This window comes from Myxine glutinosa, chromosome 2, assembly GCF_964187855.1.
Source record: "Myxine glutinosa chromosome 2, kmMyxGlut1.1, whole genome shotgun sequence".
Taxonomy (NCBI): domain Eukaryota; kingdom Metazoa; phylum Chordata; class Myxini; order Myxiniformes; family Myxinidae; genus Myxine; species Myxine glutinosa.
This window is the reverse complement of record NC_136262.1, coordinates 206,414,938-206,435,824: the sequence shown is the minus strand read 5'-3', so window position 1 is coordinate 206,435,824 and position 20,887 is coordinate 206,414,938. Positions and strand designations below refer to the sequence as shown.

Here is a 20,887-nt window from a genome sequence, read left to right as displayed (position 1 = left end):
AAGACAAGGGGGGAGAATCGTCAGCGCCCAAGCGTCTATTTCCACACCCAGCACGAGAAGCAGATGAGGAAGAAAAAGGCCAAAGAGAGACAAAATGCCGGTCAGCGCGTTCTTTTAACGGCCGTCTCGTGACGTCATAGGCGATTCTTCACCAATCCACGCAGTCCATCAATACGTCGTTCAGGTCTCCACCCATCAGTGTGCAGTCCACCTCTGACATCATCGGTGGTTCCTTGCCAATCATAGAGTCGCTTCTTGCTCACACTTTTCTCTACCAATCAGCGGGTAGCTTCTTGCTCCGGCCTTCCTGTTGGCCAACTCCCGCCCAATCACTGTCCTTCTGGGTGTGGCTCTCAGCCCGTGGTGTCCTGTGTCCTCTACCAAGTCGGGGTTGTTAGTGGTAGTGCTTGATGCCCGGCTTCCGGTTGGTTTTATTGTAATTTATTGTAATATGCTTATAATGGGCACTTCTTGCACCAGTCTATTGCAGTGCCATAAGGCACAAAGGATAAACCACCAAGGGTAAGACACACAAGGGATAATTTATCCTTATTCCCTAAGCTTGTTAACATGCCCTGCCCCCTCGTGACGGGGACAGATATACAACTTATCCGACATCCGGGCCAAACAGGTCCTCCACTTATTACATGGTGGTGGTTCTTCTTCTTATTCACGACAGTCGGGGCATGTTACCTACACAACTCTACCGGATCTAAAGCTACTCGACCCAACCGACATAACACAATGTTCTTTGTCAACAGTTACTGGAAACTCCAAGTTGACTCTAGCCGATTTGAATATACAGTATAGAATCACAAGGGACTGTAATGCGAGTTTTAACTACCATACAGGAGAAGTAATAATGCAAACTTAAAATTAAGTCCAGTGGCTATTCAAATCAGCAAGAGCTGGATTTGACAAGAATCCACTATGCAAGTTTGATTAAATATATTTTTAATAATTGTAGGTCAAGCTTGAATCACCCAAATAAAAATGAGAAACACATCCCATATCAGCCTCTGATCCATTTTCCTGCCACCCTCCCCCACGCCATCCTCCATATAAAGGTTCTTCTTCTTTATCAAAAAATGATATTTCACTTTTAACATCCCCTCGCCCCCCACATCTCTATTTTTGTTGTTGCAAAAAAAATTATTTGCACTTACCCATGATATCCAGGTAATCTTCAGCTAGAATCGATGGGCCCTTATCAATGGGCTTTCCAGATCCATTAAACATGCGTCCTTCAAACAAATGACAAATTCAGTTTATGTAACCAATAAATTCGTAATTTCAAATCTTTATGCAATACATTTTAAAGTCAATTTTGTCAAAGTGAAAAAGAAAGAAAATAAAAATATACAGAGAAAAGAATTTTAAAGCACCAACAACAGAGTTGGAAAGACCTTTTAACCACAGGCCATTATGACGGACAATGGACGAGGAGGCATTAATAACCATAAAAGGCATATGTGTATACATGTATGTATTATATATATATATAAAAATAAATATTAAACACTTTCTATGATAACTGGATCACAACAACACAAAACAGGGCTTCCGTTTCCGGTTCCCCGGGTGAGGTTGTGCGTCGTCTGAGCTAGTCCATGTCGATCAAAGTTAAGTTGTTTTTTGTCAAAGTTAAGTATTTTGTTTTGCTGTGTTTGTGTTTACTGTGTTTCTGGTTTGATCGTGTTTTGCATTTCGTGCACAATTGTGTATTAGTCAGTCTGTTTGGTCGTTCATGTTTTTTGGGCCTGGTTAGCCTCGAGGCCTGCCCAGTCGCGTCGTATGATCTTTTGTTATTCACGTTCGATCCCACTCTGGATTTTTTTTTTCCATCCCCCACTTCATCCCCACCCCACACATCCACCACAAAGCCTGGTGTTGGACTAGCGGCTAGGGTGCCAGCTTAGGATCCTCGGATCCTGGGTTCGAATCCCGGTCGATCGCTGAATTAACGCCAGGGTGGTTGACTCAGCCTGTCATCCTTCCGAGGTCGGCTAATTTGAGTACCAGTTCACTGGTAATTCCCTGCTTGTCGTAAAAGGCGACAAAAAGGGTTGGCGTCAGGAAGGGCATCTGGCCGTAAAACATTGCTTCAAAAAGGGGACCAAAAAACAACAACAACCACGGTGCCCGAAAAAGGCCAACCCCCGCCTTGCGGGGAAAAATGGCCTCTAAACGGTGGTTGGTTGGTTATCCCCCAATTTTTCCCTGACCTCTTCCCCTTTATTTGATACATTACATAAAAAAAGAAAAAAATTGTGGTAATAATAATTACATTCTCTCCCTCCTCATGGTCTTCCCGGCCGTGTCCACGTGTTCTTCCATCCCCCACCGGTGTCGTGTTCTTCCCTCCCCCGCCCGTGTCCACGTGCTCACCCGGTGTTTTGCTTTAAAAATGTTTAAACTCCCCCCTGCCATGTTGTATTCCTTTGTATACTACAACTCGCTTTTTTTCTTCCTGTTCAAAAGGCTGCAATCAATTTGCTCATTAAATCCTTCCATCGCAAAAACAAAAAAAACATCTTGTACAATTCTTTCTTTCTTCATTCTCTAAACTAACACTCATTCCACCTCTCCTAAAACATACTCAAACAGATCTCTGATTTGAATATCTCAAGAAACCCAGTCTGTGACAAATGTTCGATTTTCTTTAATCATTCAAAACTTTCAAATTTTTCCCCTCACCCCTCCTCTTCAAAACTCCCAACCCAACCCTCATCCTCAAATTTCCCCCCTCAAGCCTCTCCATGAAATCTCCCTGCTCACCACTCCCTCTCAATTTAACCCCCTCACCCTCAAATCTCCCTCCTCACCACTCCCCCTCAAATTTTCCCCCGAACCCAACCACTTCAAAACTCCCACCTCACCATTTTTCTTCAATTCTCCTCTCTCACCCCTCCTCCTCAAAGTTGCCTCTTAGGTCCTCCACAAAGCTGCCTCATCCCCGCTTCCTCTCACTTCCAACTCATACCCCCACATCCTCCAACCTTCGACTTCACTCTGCCGCCTCTCAAACAACACCTCACTGTGCCCCATTCCAGCACCATCAAACCTTTTGTCCTCCTCATATTTTCCCTTCTCCCAGCTTTCTTGCAATCTCTGACACACTGTCAACAGCTCTCCCTACCTACCCCTCTCCTCCCTCATCTTTCCATACCCCTCCACTCCCCTTCCCTCTTCCTTAACGGTAGGACCTCAAACATCCGGTGCCTTCGCGCAAACCTGATTGATCTCTCCTTACAGGTTGCTTCAGACAAACCAGACTTAATCTCCTTAACAGAAACTTTCCTCCTTCAAGATGTCTCTGATTCCTTAATTTCTTTTCCTGGTTACTCCCTCCTAGCCTGGTGTTGGGCTAGCGGCTAGGGTGCCAGCTTAGGATCCAAGGATCCTGGGTTCGCATCCCGGCCGATCACTGAATTAACACCGAGGGGGTTGACTAAGCCTGTCATCCTTCCGAGGTCGGCTAATTGAGTATCCGTTCACTAATAATTCCCTGCTCGTCGTAAAAAGGCGACAAAAAAGGGTTGGCGGCAGGAAGGGCATCCGGCCGTAAAACATTGCTTCAAAAAGGGGCCCAAAAAAACAACAACCACCAAACTATCATCTGATGGTATTCATGGAAATCTCCACGCATGGCTTGCGGACTTCCTTTCTGGTCGCAGTTAACGTGTGGCCCTAAATGGATTTCTATGATCTCCCTGTTCCTGTTCAGGCTGGATTTCCTCATGGCAGTGTTCTGCGCGTTGTGCTTTTTTTCGTATTCATCAATGATCTTTCCGAATCTCTGGAAAATCCTCTGTATCTCTTTGCTGATGACTCCACTGCCTGCCGCTCCATATTTCAACCCTCAGATCGGCAGGCAGCAGCCTCTTCACTCTCCTGGACAAAATCACAAACTGGTCAAACAAGTGGAACATGTCTTTCAATCCTGACAAATTTCACACTCTCACTATGTCTCTCCGAAAAGATAGTCTGGAAAACCCTCCCATCTACTTTCTCAACAATCGTCTCCAAGAAGTTCTGTCACTCAAGCTTTTGGGTTTCACTATCTGCCATTATCTTTCCTGGATAAACCACATTTCCAAGCTGGCCTCCAAAGCCAGGTCTTCCTTGGCACACCTGAGCTCCTCACCACATGCAAGGCTTTCATCCGTAGCTCAATGGAATACTGCTCTCTACTCTGGGCTGGTGCTCCTGCCTCACACCTAGATTGGCTTCACGCTGTAGAAACCAAAGCTTTCAGGATCATTGGTATCTCCCGTGATGAAGCTGATTCTGAGAGCCTTTCACTCTCTCAGTGCAGGCAGGTTGGGGGTCTTTCTGTCTTCTGCAGACTCCTCTCCGGCCTTGCTCCCTCTGTTCTGTCTGTGCTGTGTCCCCCAAATATTCCTGCAGGACACACAAGAACTGGCAGCAAGCCTCTTCTGGTGAAACTGCCAAAATCAAGACTGTCTGCTCACCTTCACTCTTTCATTACTCTTTTTTCCCACCTCTCTGGAACAAACTCCCACACTCTCTTCAATCCCACTCCTCCCTCCAGGTCTTTAAAACAGCTGTTCACCACCATCTCTTATTTTCCCCCATCCAAAACCTTGATCTTTTCTAGCCCCATTAATACACCCCAAATCCATATATTTCAATCCCCTACTTCATTCCTGAAATTCCTTGTAGTGTCAATTTGTTTTGTACCGTGTACCCCTTCCCTCCCCCCCCCTAGTGTCAGAAAGATAAGATAAGGTAAGATAAGATAAAGTTAAGATAAGCTCCAATGTCTTTCCACCATCTTTCGAAGCGAGCTCCAACCGGGAACGAAAGCAAGGGCAGAAGGGAGGTCCAAGTGGGAAGGCAGCCAACACGAAGGGACAGTCAAGGGAAGGCAAGAGGCAAAGGGAAGAGGTCCGGGCAGGAAGGAACCAGGAACAAGAAGGGACAATGCTGGCACACCAACGTTCACCAGCCAAGTCCGGGCCAAATGAAAGAGTCAGTGTCAGTGTCCTTGTGTTTTATACTTCTCCCTCCCCCCCCCCCCCCCTCCCATGCCTCCTCCCCCCCAGCCCTCTCCCTTCGAACAGATCTACCGATGTCCCTGTTCTCTACTGGTGTCCTTGTGTGCTTCTCTCTCTCCCCATCTTGTCTTCCCCTCCCTTTATTGTTGTACGTGTCCGTTTATGTTTTTTATGTGATAGTATGTGTTTGATGTGCTAGCTCTTAAACAAGCCTCGATCTTGCATCCCAAAAAATAAATAAATAAATAAATAAATAATTAACAAATCCCATTTTTAAACCTAATCCTCTTCATAATGTTTGGGTATAAAAACAACTGAGGTTGATTTATAAGGAAACAAAGCAAATAAACAAACTTTTCTCACCGAGCATATCCTCGGAGACTGGAGTACGCAAAATGTCTCCGGTGAATTCACAGGTCGATTTCTTTGCATCAATACCTGAGGTCCCTTCAAAAACCTAAAAAAAACAAAGGTTATTAGTGATAGGTCAAAAGGATGATCAAAATGTCATGCTTGCCTGGTGTCCTCAATACTGTGACCTCCTTCCAGAAGTTCATTAGTGAGCAAGTTCAGTTTTACTTGCAATTTGATGATACACCAACAATAAATTAATCCCATATTTTTTTTGCAGAGATGGACATTGGAGTAGTTTGGCCCAAATATTTCACGAAACAGATGGGCGGCCCTGACGTTCGACTGGATCTGGCTAGGGTAGGAGTATGGAATCTGTTGCCGGTGCTGGCAATACCTTGCTTACTCTTTCTAAATCACACACCGTGGGATTTTCAACGTTCAACTAAGGCTAGCAGACAGGTCCTGAGCTTAACAGCCTTCAGTTGCGTGTGTACGTACATAACATGTTGGACATGTCTGCATTTTTAAAATTCATTTTCTCAGCAACGTTGGTCCCAATGACAAATTTTTCACCATAGTATGTATGCATCTACACATGTAGAATTTTTAAGTCATAATTATGACGTCATAGGTCACATGGTGGAGCACCATCTTGTTTGAATTCATGAATACACCCGCTAACTACGGGAGCAACAGGAAGGGTCATTCTCTTTGGGGTACATACAGTTGTGGCCAAACATATTGGCACCCATGCACTTTTTGTAAATAACTCACAATTTTCTCTAAAAATAAGCTGAAATTGACAAAAGTATTTGGTCACCACAATTCTTTATTTCACTGTTAATATTACAGAACCTTTGTTTTTGATTCAGAACTTAATATATCCTTTTAAATCGGAAAATTAAAAAAAACGGCAATGACAAAATTATTGACACCCAGGACTTAATATTTGGTAACCAGCCTTTGGACAAAATAACTGCAGTAAAGCACTTCCTCTAGCCATGAATGAGCTTCCGACACCTCTCTACTGGCAGTTTGGCCCACTCTTCTTGTGCAAACTGCTTCAGTTCTCCCAGATTTGAAGGGTGCCTTCTCCCAACGGCTGTTTTAAGATTTCCCCACAAGTGTTCAAATGGGATTTAGATCTGGACTCATTGCTGGCCACTTCAGAACAGTTCAGCGTTTTGTCTGGAACCATTCCAGGGTGCTTTTTGAAGTGTGTTTGGGTCATTGTCCTGCAGCATGACCCATGGTCTTTGACGAAGACCCAGCTTTCTGACACTGGGTTGAACATTGTGCTCCAAAATGCCTTGGTAATCTCCTGATTTCATGATGCCATGCACACATTCAAGGCACCCAGTGCCAGAGGCAGCACAGCAACCCCAAAACATGACGGAACCTCTCCATGTTTGACTGTGAGGATGGTGTTCTTTTCTTTGAAGGCTTCATTTTGTTTTCTGTAAACATAGAGGTTAGGTGCTTTACCACAAAGCTCTGATTTGGTATAATCTGTCCACGGACATTCTCCCAGAAGGATTTTCGCTTGTTCAGGTGTGTGTTTTGGAAAACTCAAATCGGGCTTTCTTTTGTCTCTCTCTCTCTCAGCAGCAGTGTGTACCCAGTCTCAGCAGTCTAGCAGAAGTACCCGGCATTGCCGGGCGGGGGAGGGGAGGGGGAAGGGGAGGGGGAGGGGAATGGGGGGGGGAGGAGGAGGGGGAGGGGGGGAGGGGAGGAGAGGGGGGGAGGGGAGGAGAGGGGGGGAGGGGAGGGGGAGGGATGGGAGAGGAGAGGGGTGGGAGGGGGGGAGGGGGAGGGGTAGTGGAGGGGGGAGGGGGAGGGGAAGGGGCAGGGGGGAGGGGGAGAAGGAGGGGAGGTGGGGGAGGGGGAGGGGAAGGGGGAGGGGGGAGGGGAAGGGGGAGGGGGGAGGGGGAGGGGGATGGGGATGGGGATTGGGGAGGGGGAGGGGGAGGGGGAGGGGGGAAGGGGAGGGGGAGGGGAGTCATTCTGCTGTTTTGTGTCACTGTGTGAAATGAGCATGGAGAAAAGAAAGAACCCCATGGGTCTCCTTTCATTGAGTTGGTGACGGATGTGCGAGTTGAAACTGTCGTACCTTGAGTCTGAAGGTCAGCTTGAATCTGTTTGGCAGTTGATCGAGGTGCTTTCTCCACCATTCAAACAATCCTTCGTGGCAATCTTCAATCAAATTTTCTCTTGCGGCCATGTCCAGGGAGGTTGACTGCAGTGCCATGGTCCTTAAACTTCCAGATAACATTGCGTACGATGCACACAGGAACATCAATGTCTCTGGAGATGGACTTGTAGCCTTGAGACTGTCAAGTCTTGGCTACAATTTTGTGTCTGACCTCCTCAGACAATTCTCTGGTTTTCTTTCTTTCTCCATGCTCATTTCACACAGTGACACAAAACAGCAGAATGACTCATTTTCTCTATTCAAACTGGTTGAATGAGTGATTTTTATATTGCACGCACCTGAAACTCACCATAGGTGAGTTCAATTCCAAAGTAAAGGAGAATCACCTGCTTGAAATCTAATTATTTCTAAACTTCTAAAAGGTGTCAATAATATTGTTCAGGCCATTTTATGATTTTTCTGTGTGGAATAAGTGAAGATTTAGTAAATTCATATCAGCTTTTTTGTTTTGTTCCACTGCAAACCAAAGAAATACATATGTGGATTCCAAAAGATTTTTTAATTTCAACAATTTTCTGGAAGAAATGGTGCATTATTTGAAAAAAGTGCAAGGGTGCCAATATTTTTGGCCACGACAGTTAGATTACAGACGATCTATGGCCAGGTCTCAAAAACATTGGGTGCGTGCTCCTTTACCAAGTTTCTTGTGGTGAGATCGCCAAGTGGTTTAAGCATTCGAGCAAGCACTCCATTCAAAACCATTAAGGAACGGCTGACTTCTTAAGCGCCAGCGAGATACTTGGCAAATGAGCACAACCAGGTTTCCTCCCTTTCAGTTTCATGTTGAACAGCAGGAGCGAGTTTCAAAAGTTCGCTACGAAAAACCCCACGAATACGGCAGGAAGGGTCATGTTATTAACCCAACCCATGTGGGGCATATATAGAGTACGGTAGATCTTCGGTCAGTTCTGCAATCAAAACGTACCTCAAGGATGTTGGGATTCCTCTAAATTTCTTTATTTAGCGATATAAACAGCATTATCGACTGTTTAAAAAGCTAATCATACGTGTTTGTGGCTTATAATATTTTTACCTCTGGTAGAGGCCATTGGGCCGTTGCTCCCATGAAAACCCCATGATAAGCTATTTATAAACGTTGTCACGCCATTTGTTCAAGGAGGAAAAACCCCTTGGGGAGGTGGGATATCATTGGTATTAATATTGTTTTGTAATAACATTAATATTATGTTATTATCGTTAGTTTTGTTAGCATCACGGTCAAAAAATCTTCAGACAGATAAACAAATTGCGTATTTTAGTATGATATATTAATTTTCTCAGCGTTGTTGGTGTTGGGCTAGTGGCTAGGGTGCCGGCTTAGGATCCTAGGATCCTGGGTTCGAATCCCGGTCGATTGCTGAATTAACGCCAGGGGGGTTGACTCAGCCTGTCATCCTTCCGAGGTCGGCTAATTGAGTACCAGTTCACTGGTAATTCCCTGTTTGTCGTTAAAGGCGGCAAAAAGGGTTGGCGTCAGGAAGGGCATCCGGCCATAAAACATTGCTTCAAAAAGGGGACCGAAAAACAACAACAACCACGGTTCCCGAAAAAGGCCAACCCCCGCTTTGCGGGGAAAAATGGCCTCTAAAGGTGGTTATTTTAAAGGTGGTTTATATTAATTTTCTCGGCATCCGTTGGTGCGATTGACACAACATTTTCACCATAGTATGCATCCACCATGTATATATTGTTGTGGATTTGAGAATTGTTGTAAATATCACCCTCTGTAAGTGTAATGAATTCTTGTAAATATCTCCGTTTGGTGTGTAAAGGTCAAAGGTCGTCCTCCTAGTTAATCCATATACATACACGCAGGCCACCATATACCCTCCTAAATAGTTATTTCCTTATTATGTGTATTAGTTGAAGGCTGTGCTTCCCATTAGTTGACTCTGCATTGCATCAAATTGAAATAAGGTAGAATCCCCTGTCTAGTGCAAAGCCTCAATTGCCAACTGCATTCGCCCTCCATTGAACACGCGGTCGGTTCGGAGAAGAAAGACATGTCTCCGCCCTCGTCATCGGAAGGAGGAGTGAGCCAGCCCTTGCCGACCAATCAGGTACGAGGGGTTTGGCTTGAGAGGGCGGAGAAAGAACGACCGGGGAGGTTCGCAAAGGTTCGAGGGTGTGGCCTATATAACCCGCGGCGGGATGCCCCCACAAAAGATGAGTCCTTGGAGAGCACGCGACGCACCTGAGATGATTGAGGCAGCAGATGAGGGAGGGAGCCAGACGAGCGAGGGAGCACGAAGGCAGTTTCTGTCAGGAAGGCGCTTGAGTTGGTAAAGAGAGACATGCAACCTGCGGGAGTAAGAGTGTTTCCAACCAGCCTTGCCACGTCAAGCTCCGACGCGCTGTTGCGAACATCCCGGCGGTGTGGACCCGAGGGTGGAGAGTCGGCGGCTGCTCGCTCCCGGCCCGACCGTGTTCCGGTTCCAGTTGAACCTTCCTCTCCTTCCCGCCATTCGTTCCTGCCTTCATTTCCCATTCGTGTGAGTCTGATTGTCATTTGTTTTGTGTGTCTTGTCCTGGGGTTAAGTAAGACTGAATAGTATAAGCTAGTAATTGCACTGTGTCTTCTGGTCCTTCCATCCTTTCTGTCTTTATTTTATTTTCTTTCCTTCTCCTTGGTTCTTTTGATTGTGTAAATATTAGTAATAAATTATATTGGTATTTCCTACCTTCGTTCTTCTTCTTCATGCTCGTCCGGTCGTCTTTGTGATTTCCCCATTGAAAACCTGTGGCGCGATTTTGGCCAACGTTCAGGATCGGGTTAGTCTCTGCTAATGGTTCGTGCCGCGGTTGCTAAACCGCTCGGCAATTAACATCTGTCCGCGGTCGCGAACGAGGTTGCGCCCCTGCCTCTCCGGAGGGAGCTGTGCAGCTTCAGGACTCACGTCGGTCAGTCACAAACAAGGGGATTAATCCCCCCTTCTTAAGGGGAAGAAGGCCGACGGAGAGATCCGCAACAATATTATTAGTGATAATTATGACAACATAGGTTACTTGATTCGGTGCCATCTTGGAAACATGGAAAAAACTTTGGACCTTCATATCTCCAAAACCCATCCATGGAAAAAATTGAAACGTGACTCATTGTAAAGAACTCTGCATGGGGAATAAGTGTTGTTAACGATGACGTCGTTTGTTCCTTCATTATGACATCATAATGACAAGTTTAATGCTTAGTCTGATCAATTTGAAATTTATCGAGCGTGATCTATAAATACCATCTAGTTTTTTTAATGAAATTCACTGCCTGTGAAGCATCAATCTGACAGTTTATAGTCAGGACAATCAAACCTAGACTAGACATCTCGTAGTTACTTACAAGATGATAGTACCATTGCAAATCACCCAAGACTATGTTCCAAAAAATTAAAATCCAAATCCCAATATCCCATTTGGGTTTGATTTTGCAACATCAATCGTGGTCGTTCAGTGTCCTCAACACAATACCACCTTACCCCACAATGTTATTTATCCTCGCTGTAATGCAAACACCAAGAACAACAACAAAATAACAACATTGAAAATACATTATAAAACCAAAAATGTTACTGTGTTTAAATATATCATAAAAATAAATGGCAATTTAACATATTCCTCATTTAAAATAACGACAACAGCAATTTAAAGTTCCTTCTATACTCAGAGGCAAAAGTTATTGTGACATGGAATTTTTTCATTGGTAATCTTGTGAATGAATTTTTGGATTTGAACCAGAGAAAGAGTGTGTTAAAATGGTCGAAGAAACGCAACCAAGCAGTTGTTGTTCGAATTGCACGAAATTTGCAAGAAGCATGACATATTCGAGAAAAATGGCCAGCAATGTTCACTTTAAAAGGCCAGACAACCAGACGCTTATCATTTCCACTCAATGCAGTCTTAAGAAGTGCAGAAGTCAGAAAAACACCTCTATTCATCGTTCTGGAACAAGTTCGACATGCCACGCCTCGGGGAAAATGACAGATGGAGAGCTATAGGTATGCTTCAGTCTGGTACCTCGCAGCGTGATGTTGCTCGTCGATTCAACGTCCATAGAAACACCATTTGGCACAGCTTCACCGAGCTGACGGTAGGACACGTACGTGTCTACAGGTGCACAGGTGAACGTTACATCAGGCCATGTGTTCTGGAAGGGGATCGTTTTGGAGGTGGGGGCGTTATGATCTGGGGTGGGATAACAGCTGCAGCAAGAACGCCAATGATTGTGATTGAGGGGAACTTGAATGCTGTGAGGTACCGAGACGAGATTTTGCAAATGGCCGCTTTACCGTTTTTGCAACAGAACGGCCCTAGAGTGACGTTTCAACACGATAACGCCAGACCACACGTTGCTCGAGTTGTACAGCAGTATCTTAATCAGAACAATGTTAATGTGTTACCCTGGCCTGCAAGATCCCCTGATTTGTCACCCATTGAACACGTCTGGGATGAAATGGAGCGACGCTTACGACGTCATCCGAATCCTCCAAAAACGCTGCAGGAACTCCGCCAAATCCTTCCTCGGATATGGAATGATCTTCCCAAGGACTTTCATCGACGTTTAGTGGCCTCAATAAGGCGAAGGTGCCAGGCCTGCATCAATGCACAAGGTGGACACACTCGCTACTGACTGTGTGAATTTGCTTGTGAACCCCCTCTTGTGTTGTGGCTCATTTGCATATGCCAGGTGCACTGTTCTTATGGACTGTTGATCGTTACCATACCTTGAAACATTTGTCTTTCCATGTAATAACATTTCATTCGCGGCAGTAAAAGTTTAACACTCATTCTGTTTGTTGTTTGTGTGTCACAATAACTTTTGCCTTTGAGTATATTTAAGCTACTACCTCGTCCTTCTGAGAGAGAAATATGGTATCAACATAAAACATCAACATAAACAAACAACATAAATTTTATTATTTCTACCCTCACCAGAGGAGAGGGTATTGTATTTGTTTGTCTGTTTGTCCACACAGAATGTATGTGTATTAATTACATAAGCCCCTTAAGAACATTAAGCCCCTTTTAAACCCCAAAAACCGTTCACTCCCTTTAAGACCACAAAGACCCCGAACCCCCAAAACACCCAACCAGAGGACACAAAAGACCCCAAGAACACTGAATATTGAAAAGACCTGAGGGCCCAAAAGACATAAAATACCCCAAAGACCCTTAAAGACCCCAAAGACCGTTAAAAATCCCAAAGACCCTTAAAAACCCCAAAGACCATTAAAGACCCTTAAATACCCCGAAGACCAAAAATACCCAGAGGACACAGAAGACCGAAAAGACCCCAAGAACCTCAAAGACCCTGAAGACCCAGATAAAAAAAGACCCCAAAAGACCCAGAGGAGGGCCCAAAGGACAGAGAGGACCCAAAGGACAGAGAGGACCCAAAGGACACAAAATACCCCAATAAACAAAAGACCCCAAATACCCCCAAAGACTATTAAAGACCCCAAACACCCAGAGGATCTAAAATACCCAAAATATCTTAAAGACCCTGAAGACCCAAAGACCCAGATGACATAAAAGACCCGGAGGACACAAAAGACCCAGAGGACACAAAAGACCCAGAGGACACAAAAGACCCAGAGGACACAAAAGACCCAGAGGACACAAAAGACCCAGAGGACACAAAAGACCCAAAGGACACAAAAGACCCAAAGGACCTAAAAGAACCAGAGGACCTAAAAGACCCAGAGGACCTAAAAGACCAAGAGGACCTAAAAGACCCAGAGGACCTAAAAGACCCAGAGGACCTAAAAGACCCAGAGGACCTAAAAGACCCAGAGGACCTAAAAGACCCGAAACACCATTAAAGACTCAAATCTGTGTTTGCCTCAAAATGTTGTGTTCCAAACCCATCTCTCTCTGTACCCACCTTACTCAGTAGAGCCCAGCTGCTCCTGGACACTGTGCCCTTCTCTCCTGACAAGGTGGAGAAGTTTCTGTCAAACCCGACTCTGATTCTGCAACTGGACCAGACGGCATCAGCCCACGGGTCCTAAAATACTGCTCTGCCGCTCTTTCACACCCACTCTCTATTCTATTCACCCTCCCTTTTGCTCAAGGTCATCTGCCATCAGTTTAGAAATCAGCCAACTTTACCGCTTTACACAAAGAAGGTGCAAAAACATATCCTTGCAACGACAGACCAATCAGCCTGCTCCCAATTATCAGGAAAGTCATGGAATCCATCATTGCTTGGGATATCAAATCTTTCCTCTTCTCCAATGGCTTGATCTCTGATCATCAATTTGGTTTCAGACCAGGTCACTCTACTCCGGACAGCTGCTTCTGCTGTCTCAACAATGGATGGAGGTCCTCAATGCCAAACAGGAAATCAGTGCTGTCTCCCTTGACATATCACGTGCCTTCGATACGGTCTGGCACCCCGCTCTGCTCACCAAACTCCCCTTCTATTGTATCCATGGAAATCTCCACACATGGCTTGCAGACTTCCTCTCTGGTCGTAGTCAACATGTGGCCCTGAATGGATTCCTCTCATCTCCCCTTCCTGTTCAGGCTGGAGTCCCCCAAGGCAGTGTTCTGGGCCCTGTGCCTGTTCTGGTCTTAATCAATGATCTCTCCGACTCTGGAAAATCCTCTCTATTTCTTTGCTGATGACTCCACTCTCTGCCACTCCATTCCTCATCCCTCAGATCGGCAGTCTGCAGCCTCCTCACTCTCTGCAGACCTGGACAAAATCACAGAATGGTCAAACAAGTGGAACACGTCTTTCAATCCTGACAAATCCCACACTCTCACTATCTCTCCCAAAAGACCGACTGGCCAACCCTCCCATCTATATTTTCAACAATCCTCAACAAGAAGTTCTGTCACTCAAGCTTTTGGGTCTCAATATCTGCCATGATCTTTCCTGGGAAAACCACATTTCCAAGCTGGCCTCCAAAGCCACTCGCCAAAGCTCCGTCATTCGAAGTCCTTCCTTGGCACACCTGAGCTCCTCACCACATATAAAGCTTTCATCCGCAGCTCAATGGAATACTGTTCTCCCCTCTGGGCTGGTGCTCCTGCCTCACACCTAGCTCGGATTCACTCTGTTGAAACCAAAGCTTTCAGAATCATTGGAATCTCCCACGATGAGGCCGATTGTGAGGGTCTTTCACTCACTCACCGCAGGCAGGTATCTTTCACTCACTCACCGCAGGCAGGTAACTTTCACTCACTCACCGCAGGCAGGTAGGTGGTCTTTCTGTCTTCTGCCGACTCCTATGCGGCCCAGCTCCCCCAGCTCTATCTGTACTCTGTGCCCCAAATATTCCTACAGGTCACACAAGATCTGCCAGCAACCCTCTTCTGGTGGAATTGCCAAAATCAAGACCCTCGGCTCACCTTCACTCTTTTTTCTTTTTTTTGTATACAGGATCGAGGCTCATAAAAGAGCTAACATTTATCACACAAAGTATATAATAAGGGGAGCGGTAGACAAGATGGGGAGAGAAGGGGAAGTACACAAACACAACATTTGAGAGCAGGGACATCGGGAGATCTGTGGGAGGGAGAGGGCTTGGGGAGAGGAGGCATGGGAAGGGGGGGAGGGGGAGGGAGAAGTATAAAACACAAGGACACTGACTTTCATTTGGCCCGGACTTGGCTGGTGAACGTTGGTGTGCCAGCATTGTCCCTTCTTGTTCCTGGTTCCTTCCTGCCCGGACCTCTTCCCTTTGCCTCTTGCCTTCCCTTGACTGTCCCTTCGTGTTGGCTGCCTTCCCACTTGGACCTCCCTTCTGCCCTTGCTTTCGTCCCCGGTTGGAGCTCGCTTCGAAAGACGGTGGAAAGACATTGGAGCTTATCTTAACTTTATCTTATCTTACCTTATCTTATCTTACCTTATCTTATGATTATCTTACCCGGCGATCATGTGTGAACGGGCGAGTGCACGAGCTGCAGCAGCTGGGAGACCATTGCTCGCTCGCTTGGCGTGAGAGGCCTGGTGAACGGGAGGGGGGGGAGGGGTGGTGAAAGGGACCGAGCAGTTCGCGCTGACGAGAGTCGCGTCGGACGGTGCCTGATCGACCCGACGCTACATTGACAGACACAGATAAGACGCACCACAGAACACAACTAACCGTTTATTTTATTACCCTTTCCATTCGTCCTGTATATGAAGTCTGTGTACGGGATCCCGATTTAGGAACATTATTTATTTACTGTCTCGCCCATTGTTCTCGGGTTCCGTTCAATAAATCATTTCTTTTTGTACATTGAATTTGGGTTTTCGTTCACTTGATATAATTTCCTGAAGGTTCAAGGGCTGCCGTCAGAACCAGAGGTAAGGTACTTCAGCATCTCCCCTCACCATCCCCTCACCCTCCTCCCTACCCGCGTGTATGATCTCTGCCATATTTGAACTGAACGTCTTCCGGAGTTAAAGCTTGCTCGGTTAATCTGTTTCCTTGGTAAAGATTTAAATTGCCAGGAACACGACATCACGACTCTTTCATTCCTCTTTACTCCCGCCTCTGGAACAAACTCCCTCACTCTCTTCAATTCCACTCCTCCCTCCAGGTCTTTAAAACAGCTGTTCACCACCATCTTTTATCTTCCCCCATCCAAAACCTTGATCTTTTCTACCCCCGTTAATTCAGCCCAGATCCACTTTTTTGAAATCCCAACTTCTTTCCTGGAAGTCCTAGCAGTGTCCATGTGCTCTATAGCTCTCCCACCCCCCCCCCCCCACCCCTCTTCCCATGCATCCTCCCCCCAAGCCCTCTCCCTCCCACAGATCTCCCGATGTCCCTGTTCTCTGCTGTTGCACTTGTGTGGTTCCCTCTCTCTTCCCAGCTTGTGTCCTGCTCCCTTTATTGTATGTTTTGTGTGTCGTTTTTTTTTGTGAGTAATGTTGCTCTTACACGAGCCTCAATCTTGTATACAAAAAAAAAAAAAAAAATTCAAAAGACCCCAATGACACAAAAGACCCCTAGGACCCAAAGGAAAAAAAAAAAAAAAAACACAAAGAGCATGTCCTGGTGAGTGTGCAATCTCTCCTTGCTCTTGTTATTAATTTTGTATTTTTAAATATTTCTATTCAAGGCTTTGTAATAAAAATTGTATTTCTCTGCAAACCATGTATCACAAATTAAAGAAGCCCATAGAAAAAGGTTATTTTTGCAAAGCTAATTGATAAGCAGACATTCGTCAAATGTCTGTGAAGCAATGTTGACTTGTTACTTATATGTGCTGAGTAAAGCAATATTTTAACAGGCGCACGTGTAAACTCTACGGTAATTAAATTTGTGTCGACAACAAATCACTACAACCTCAACATACGATGTTCACAAAACATTACTTGATCACACCCAGGGGAAAAACCCAGCCAGTATACAAGCACACCGATTGAGGCTGGAAAGCCAATTATCTGGAGTCTTTTTTTTTTTAAATCCAAACATAGCCAAAAGTTTGGTTGCACTGCTTCCTTTGTTTAAGTTTTGGTTGCCATGGAAAAGTTTGGATGCACTGGTTCCTGCAGGATAAAAAAAACCCCAAACAATCCTTCATTATATATTCGATATATACATAGATAATTGCCAAATTTTAGCATGATAAACCTCTGGGCCTTGGTTTCTTCCAAGTGAACATGTGAACAATGGGCGTTTTGGGTGAAAAAACCACAGGAAGACAGACACCATTACAGTTTCTGACAATCACAGGCTGAAAGAACTTCGACTAGATGCAAATGCACCATGAGAAACTGGTAAAACAAAGCAAGTCAAAAATTAGTTTAGAATTCACAATTTCAGTTTAACATCAGACAAATGGTTTTAAATGTGGACAGATTGACAAAATAATAGCAGATATTTAGTGTAATTATGTGCTCATTTTCACTGTGGCAATCTTTTCAATAACAATTCAAGAATCAGAGATTTTGTCAGTATTTTATCTATCCTTCTCTACCAATTTTATTTAAGGTGGTAGAACACTTAAGAAAGTTTCCCCAAACATCCAGAATCATTCCCTAGCACCACTTACCTGGACCACAGCCTTGGAGCTGCACACCTCCAACACCTGGCCGCTGCGTGAGGTACCATCTGGCAGAACTAGGTTTACAATCTCAGCATATTTTGGGAACTATAAAAAAAGAAAAATAAAGAGACCAGACATTAAAAGATATACTACAAAACAGCACAAGAACAAACACCAAGAAGTTCTTGGTAAACACAAATGTGTGCGAGACAGCGTGTGCGACGCAGCGAGTGCGACGCAGCGAGTGTGTGTGTTTCCTCAATAAATCCAAAACCATGAAACGTAGAGGCCGAAAACTTTGCATGCATACCAAGGGAACACCAATGGGGGGTGCATGAATGAAAACTGGGTATTTGGGTAAATTTAAACACCCCTTTTGAAGATAATTAAAGGGGTGCTCATCATGAAATTAAACAAAAAAGGCTCATCCTTGGTCAGCCCACTTTCCCCTCACAAATTTCTTACGCTGCCTTTTTTTTCGGCCTGCTAAAAATGCATTGCCTTGGAACCCCGATGTACTCTCATGGACTAATTTAAGTATATAATCAAAATCGGTCTTCGGATGTGAGGATCGGAGCATGTGGACTAATTAAGTGTCAAAATCTGGAGTGAAATCGTTATTATTTACTCACTCATAACGGATTAATTCATCAGTTAAAGCTGTGAGATAAATGGAACGTAATTACTACATTTACTGGTTGTTGTTGTTTAAAGTAACGTAATTCTTCTTGGAGAAATCTTTAACTTACGTTTGACCAAAGTTTTTTTTTTAATGTTGGAGGCTCTAGGCATGGACTATATAGCCCTCATCGAGGCCAGGCCTTAAATAAAAGAGAAGAAAAGTGTGTGTAGGGAGAGAGGGAGAGAGGGAGAGAGGGAGAGAGGGAGAGAGGGAGAGAGGGAGAGAGGGAGAGAGGGAGAGAGGGAAGGAGATTGAAGCTAGCCCGATAGCTGGAGTTTGAGTGAGACAGAATGGAAGACCAGCAATCCTGACACGGGGAGTGTAAGGTGGTTCCGAGCACCATTTTAACACTCCTAAGTCAGGACGGTAGTACGACACTGGGCGGTTGCTGTCTACAACCTACTACCTAAAAAAGTGACTGACTATTGTAGTGACTTGGTAGATTTTAACGTGAACAAGTGTACACTATCGATGGACACACCATGTACACATTTAGCAAAATACACAGATATGCAGAGGCCTACGTTGAAGTGGTCCAGACTAGATGGTTATGAATAAATAATCTGAATAAAGCTGAATAAATAATCACCAACAAACTTACAGTGAGCAACTTCAAGGAGAAGGAAAGAAAATAGCTGGAAGAAGCCAAACTAACAAGCCTAGGTCCCCCGTCCGTGAAGTGATGCGAGTTGACAAAGTGGAAGACGCAGAAAACATGCTATAGGATATGATATTTCGCTCACATGGTTCAGACATACATGGAGGCGGCCATCTTGGATTTTACCGTGGCCACCCAATTTTCAATAGCGTTCTTCCTTATGCCTAGATACACCCACACACCAGATTAGAAGTTGGTACTTCGCTTATTTTTCAAGATATTCCGCTTACAAGGTTCAGACATACATGGCGGCGGCCATCTTGGATTTTGACGTGGCGACCCAATTTTCAATAGCCTTCTTCCTTGTGCCTAGATACACCGAAACACCAGATTAGAAGTTGGTACTTTGCTTATTTTTCAAGATATTTCGCTCAAGGTTCAGACATATATATATGGTGGCGGCCATCTTGGATTTTGACGTGGCGACCCAATTTACAATAGCGTTCTTCCTTATGCCGAGATACACCCACACACCAAATGAGAAGTTGGTACTGCGCTTATTTTTCAAGATATTTATCTCACAAGGTTCAGACATACATGGCGGCGGCCATCTTGGATTTTAACGTGGCAACCCAATTTTAAACAGGCTTCTTGCTTGTGCCTAGATACACCCACACACCAGATTAGAAGTTGGTACTTCGCTTATTTTTCAAGATATTCATCTCACAAGGTTCAGACATACATGGCGGTGGCCATCTTGGATTTTGACGTGGCGACCCAATTTTCAATAGCGTTCTTCCTTATGCCTAGATACACCCACACACCAGATTAGAAGTTGGTACTTCGCTTATTGTCCCCCGTCGCACAGCGTAGCGAAAGGGGGACTATGGCTTTCCCCTCCGTCCGTGTGTCCGTGCGTGCGTGCGTGCGTGCATGCATGCATGTGTGGGTGCGGGCGTGCGTGTTTGCGTGCGGGCGTACGTGCGTGCATGCGTGCGTGCGTGCGTAAGCGAAGGACCGCATTCGAATTTGGTGTGTGGGTGCAACCCACGTCAAAATCCAAGATGGCCGCCACCATGTATGTCTGATGCCATGCCATGTATGTCTTAACCTTGTGAGATGAATATCTTCAAAAATAAGCGAAGTACCAACTTCTAATCTGGTGTGTGGGTGTATCTCGGCATAAGGAAGAACGCTATTGAAAATTGGGGCGCAACGTCAAAATCCAAGATGGCCACCACCATATATATATCTGAAACTTGTGAGCGTAATATTTTGAAAAATAAGCAAAGTACCAACTTCTAATCTGGTGTTTGGGTGTATCTAGGCACAAGGAAGAACGCTATTGAAAATTGGGTCGCCACGTCAAAATCCAAGATGGCCGCCGCCATGCATGACTGAACCTTGTGAGCGGAATATCTTGAAAAATAAGCGAGGTGCCAACTTCTAATCTGGTGTGTGGGTGTATCTAGGCATAAGGAAGAACGCTATTGAAAATTGGGTGGCCACGTCAAAATCCAAGATGGCCACCTCCATGTATGTCTGAACCTTGTGAGCGAAATATCATATCATAGCATGTTTTCTGCGTCTTCCACTTTGTCAACTCACATCACTTCACCGACGGGGGACCTAGGCGTAACGCTTGTTTTTCAAGATATTCAGCTCACAAGGTCCAGACATACATGGCATCAGACATACATGGCAGTGGCCATCTTGGATTTTGACATGGGTTGCACCCACACACCAAATTCGAATGCAGTCCTTCGCTTACGCACGCACGCACGCCCACACGCACGCACACACACATGCACGCACAGACGGAGGGGAAAACCATAGCCCCCTTTCGCTCCGCTGTGCGATGGGGGACAAAAAGAGGCTGTTTATGTTGATCTGTTAATGTTATTTTGAAAAAGAGGCTGTTTATGATTCTGTTTATGTTGATTTCAGCATGGATCCATGTTGAACAGAGTAGACGGTAGGCCTGTGTAGCAGGCTCCTGCTAGTGGTTAGGTAGATAGGTAGACTACAGCCTGGGAAATCAA

The 20,887-nt window shown here is 45.1% G+C and overlaps 1 protein-coding gene across 2 annotated transcripts in view; it reads right to left on the bottom strand.

Moving 5' to 3' along the window:
* The window catches only part of ATP6V1B2 (ATPase H+ transporting V1 subunit B2), a 181,931-nt gene that overhangs the window by 86,575 nt on the left and 74,469 nt on the right, over positions 1-20,887 (bottom strand). For both annotated transcript variants that reach the window (XR_013622454.1, XM_078772191.1), the window contains exons 4-6: positions 17,572-17,670; positions 5,385-5,478; positions 1,167-1,244 (exon numbers count right to left, since the gene is read on the bottom strand). Coding sequence is in view for 1 of the 2 variants with exons in the window: in XM_078772191.1 (XP_078628317.1) it covers positions 1,167-1,244; positions 5,385-5,478; positions 17,572-17,670 (271 nt within the window). In the remaining variant the exon portion in view is untranslated. The remainder of the gene's footprint in view (positions 1-1,166; positions 1,245-5,384; positions 5,479-17,571; positions 17,671-20,887) is intronic.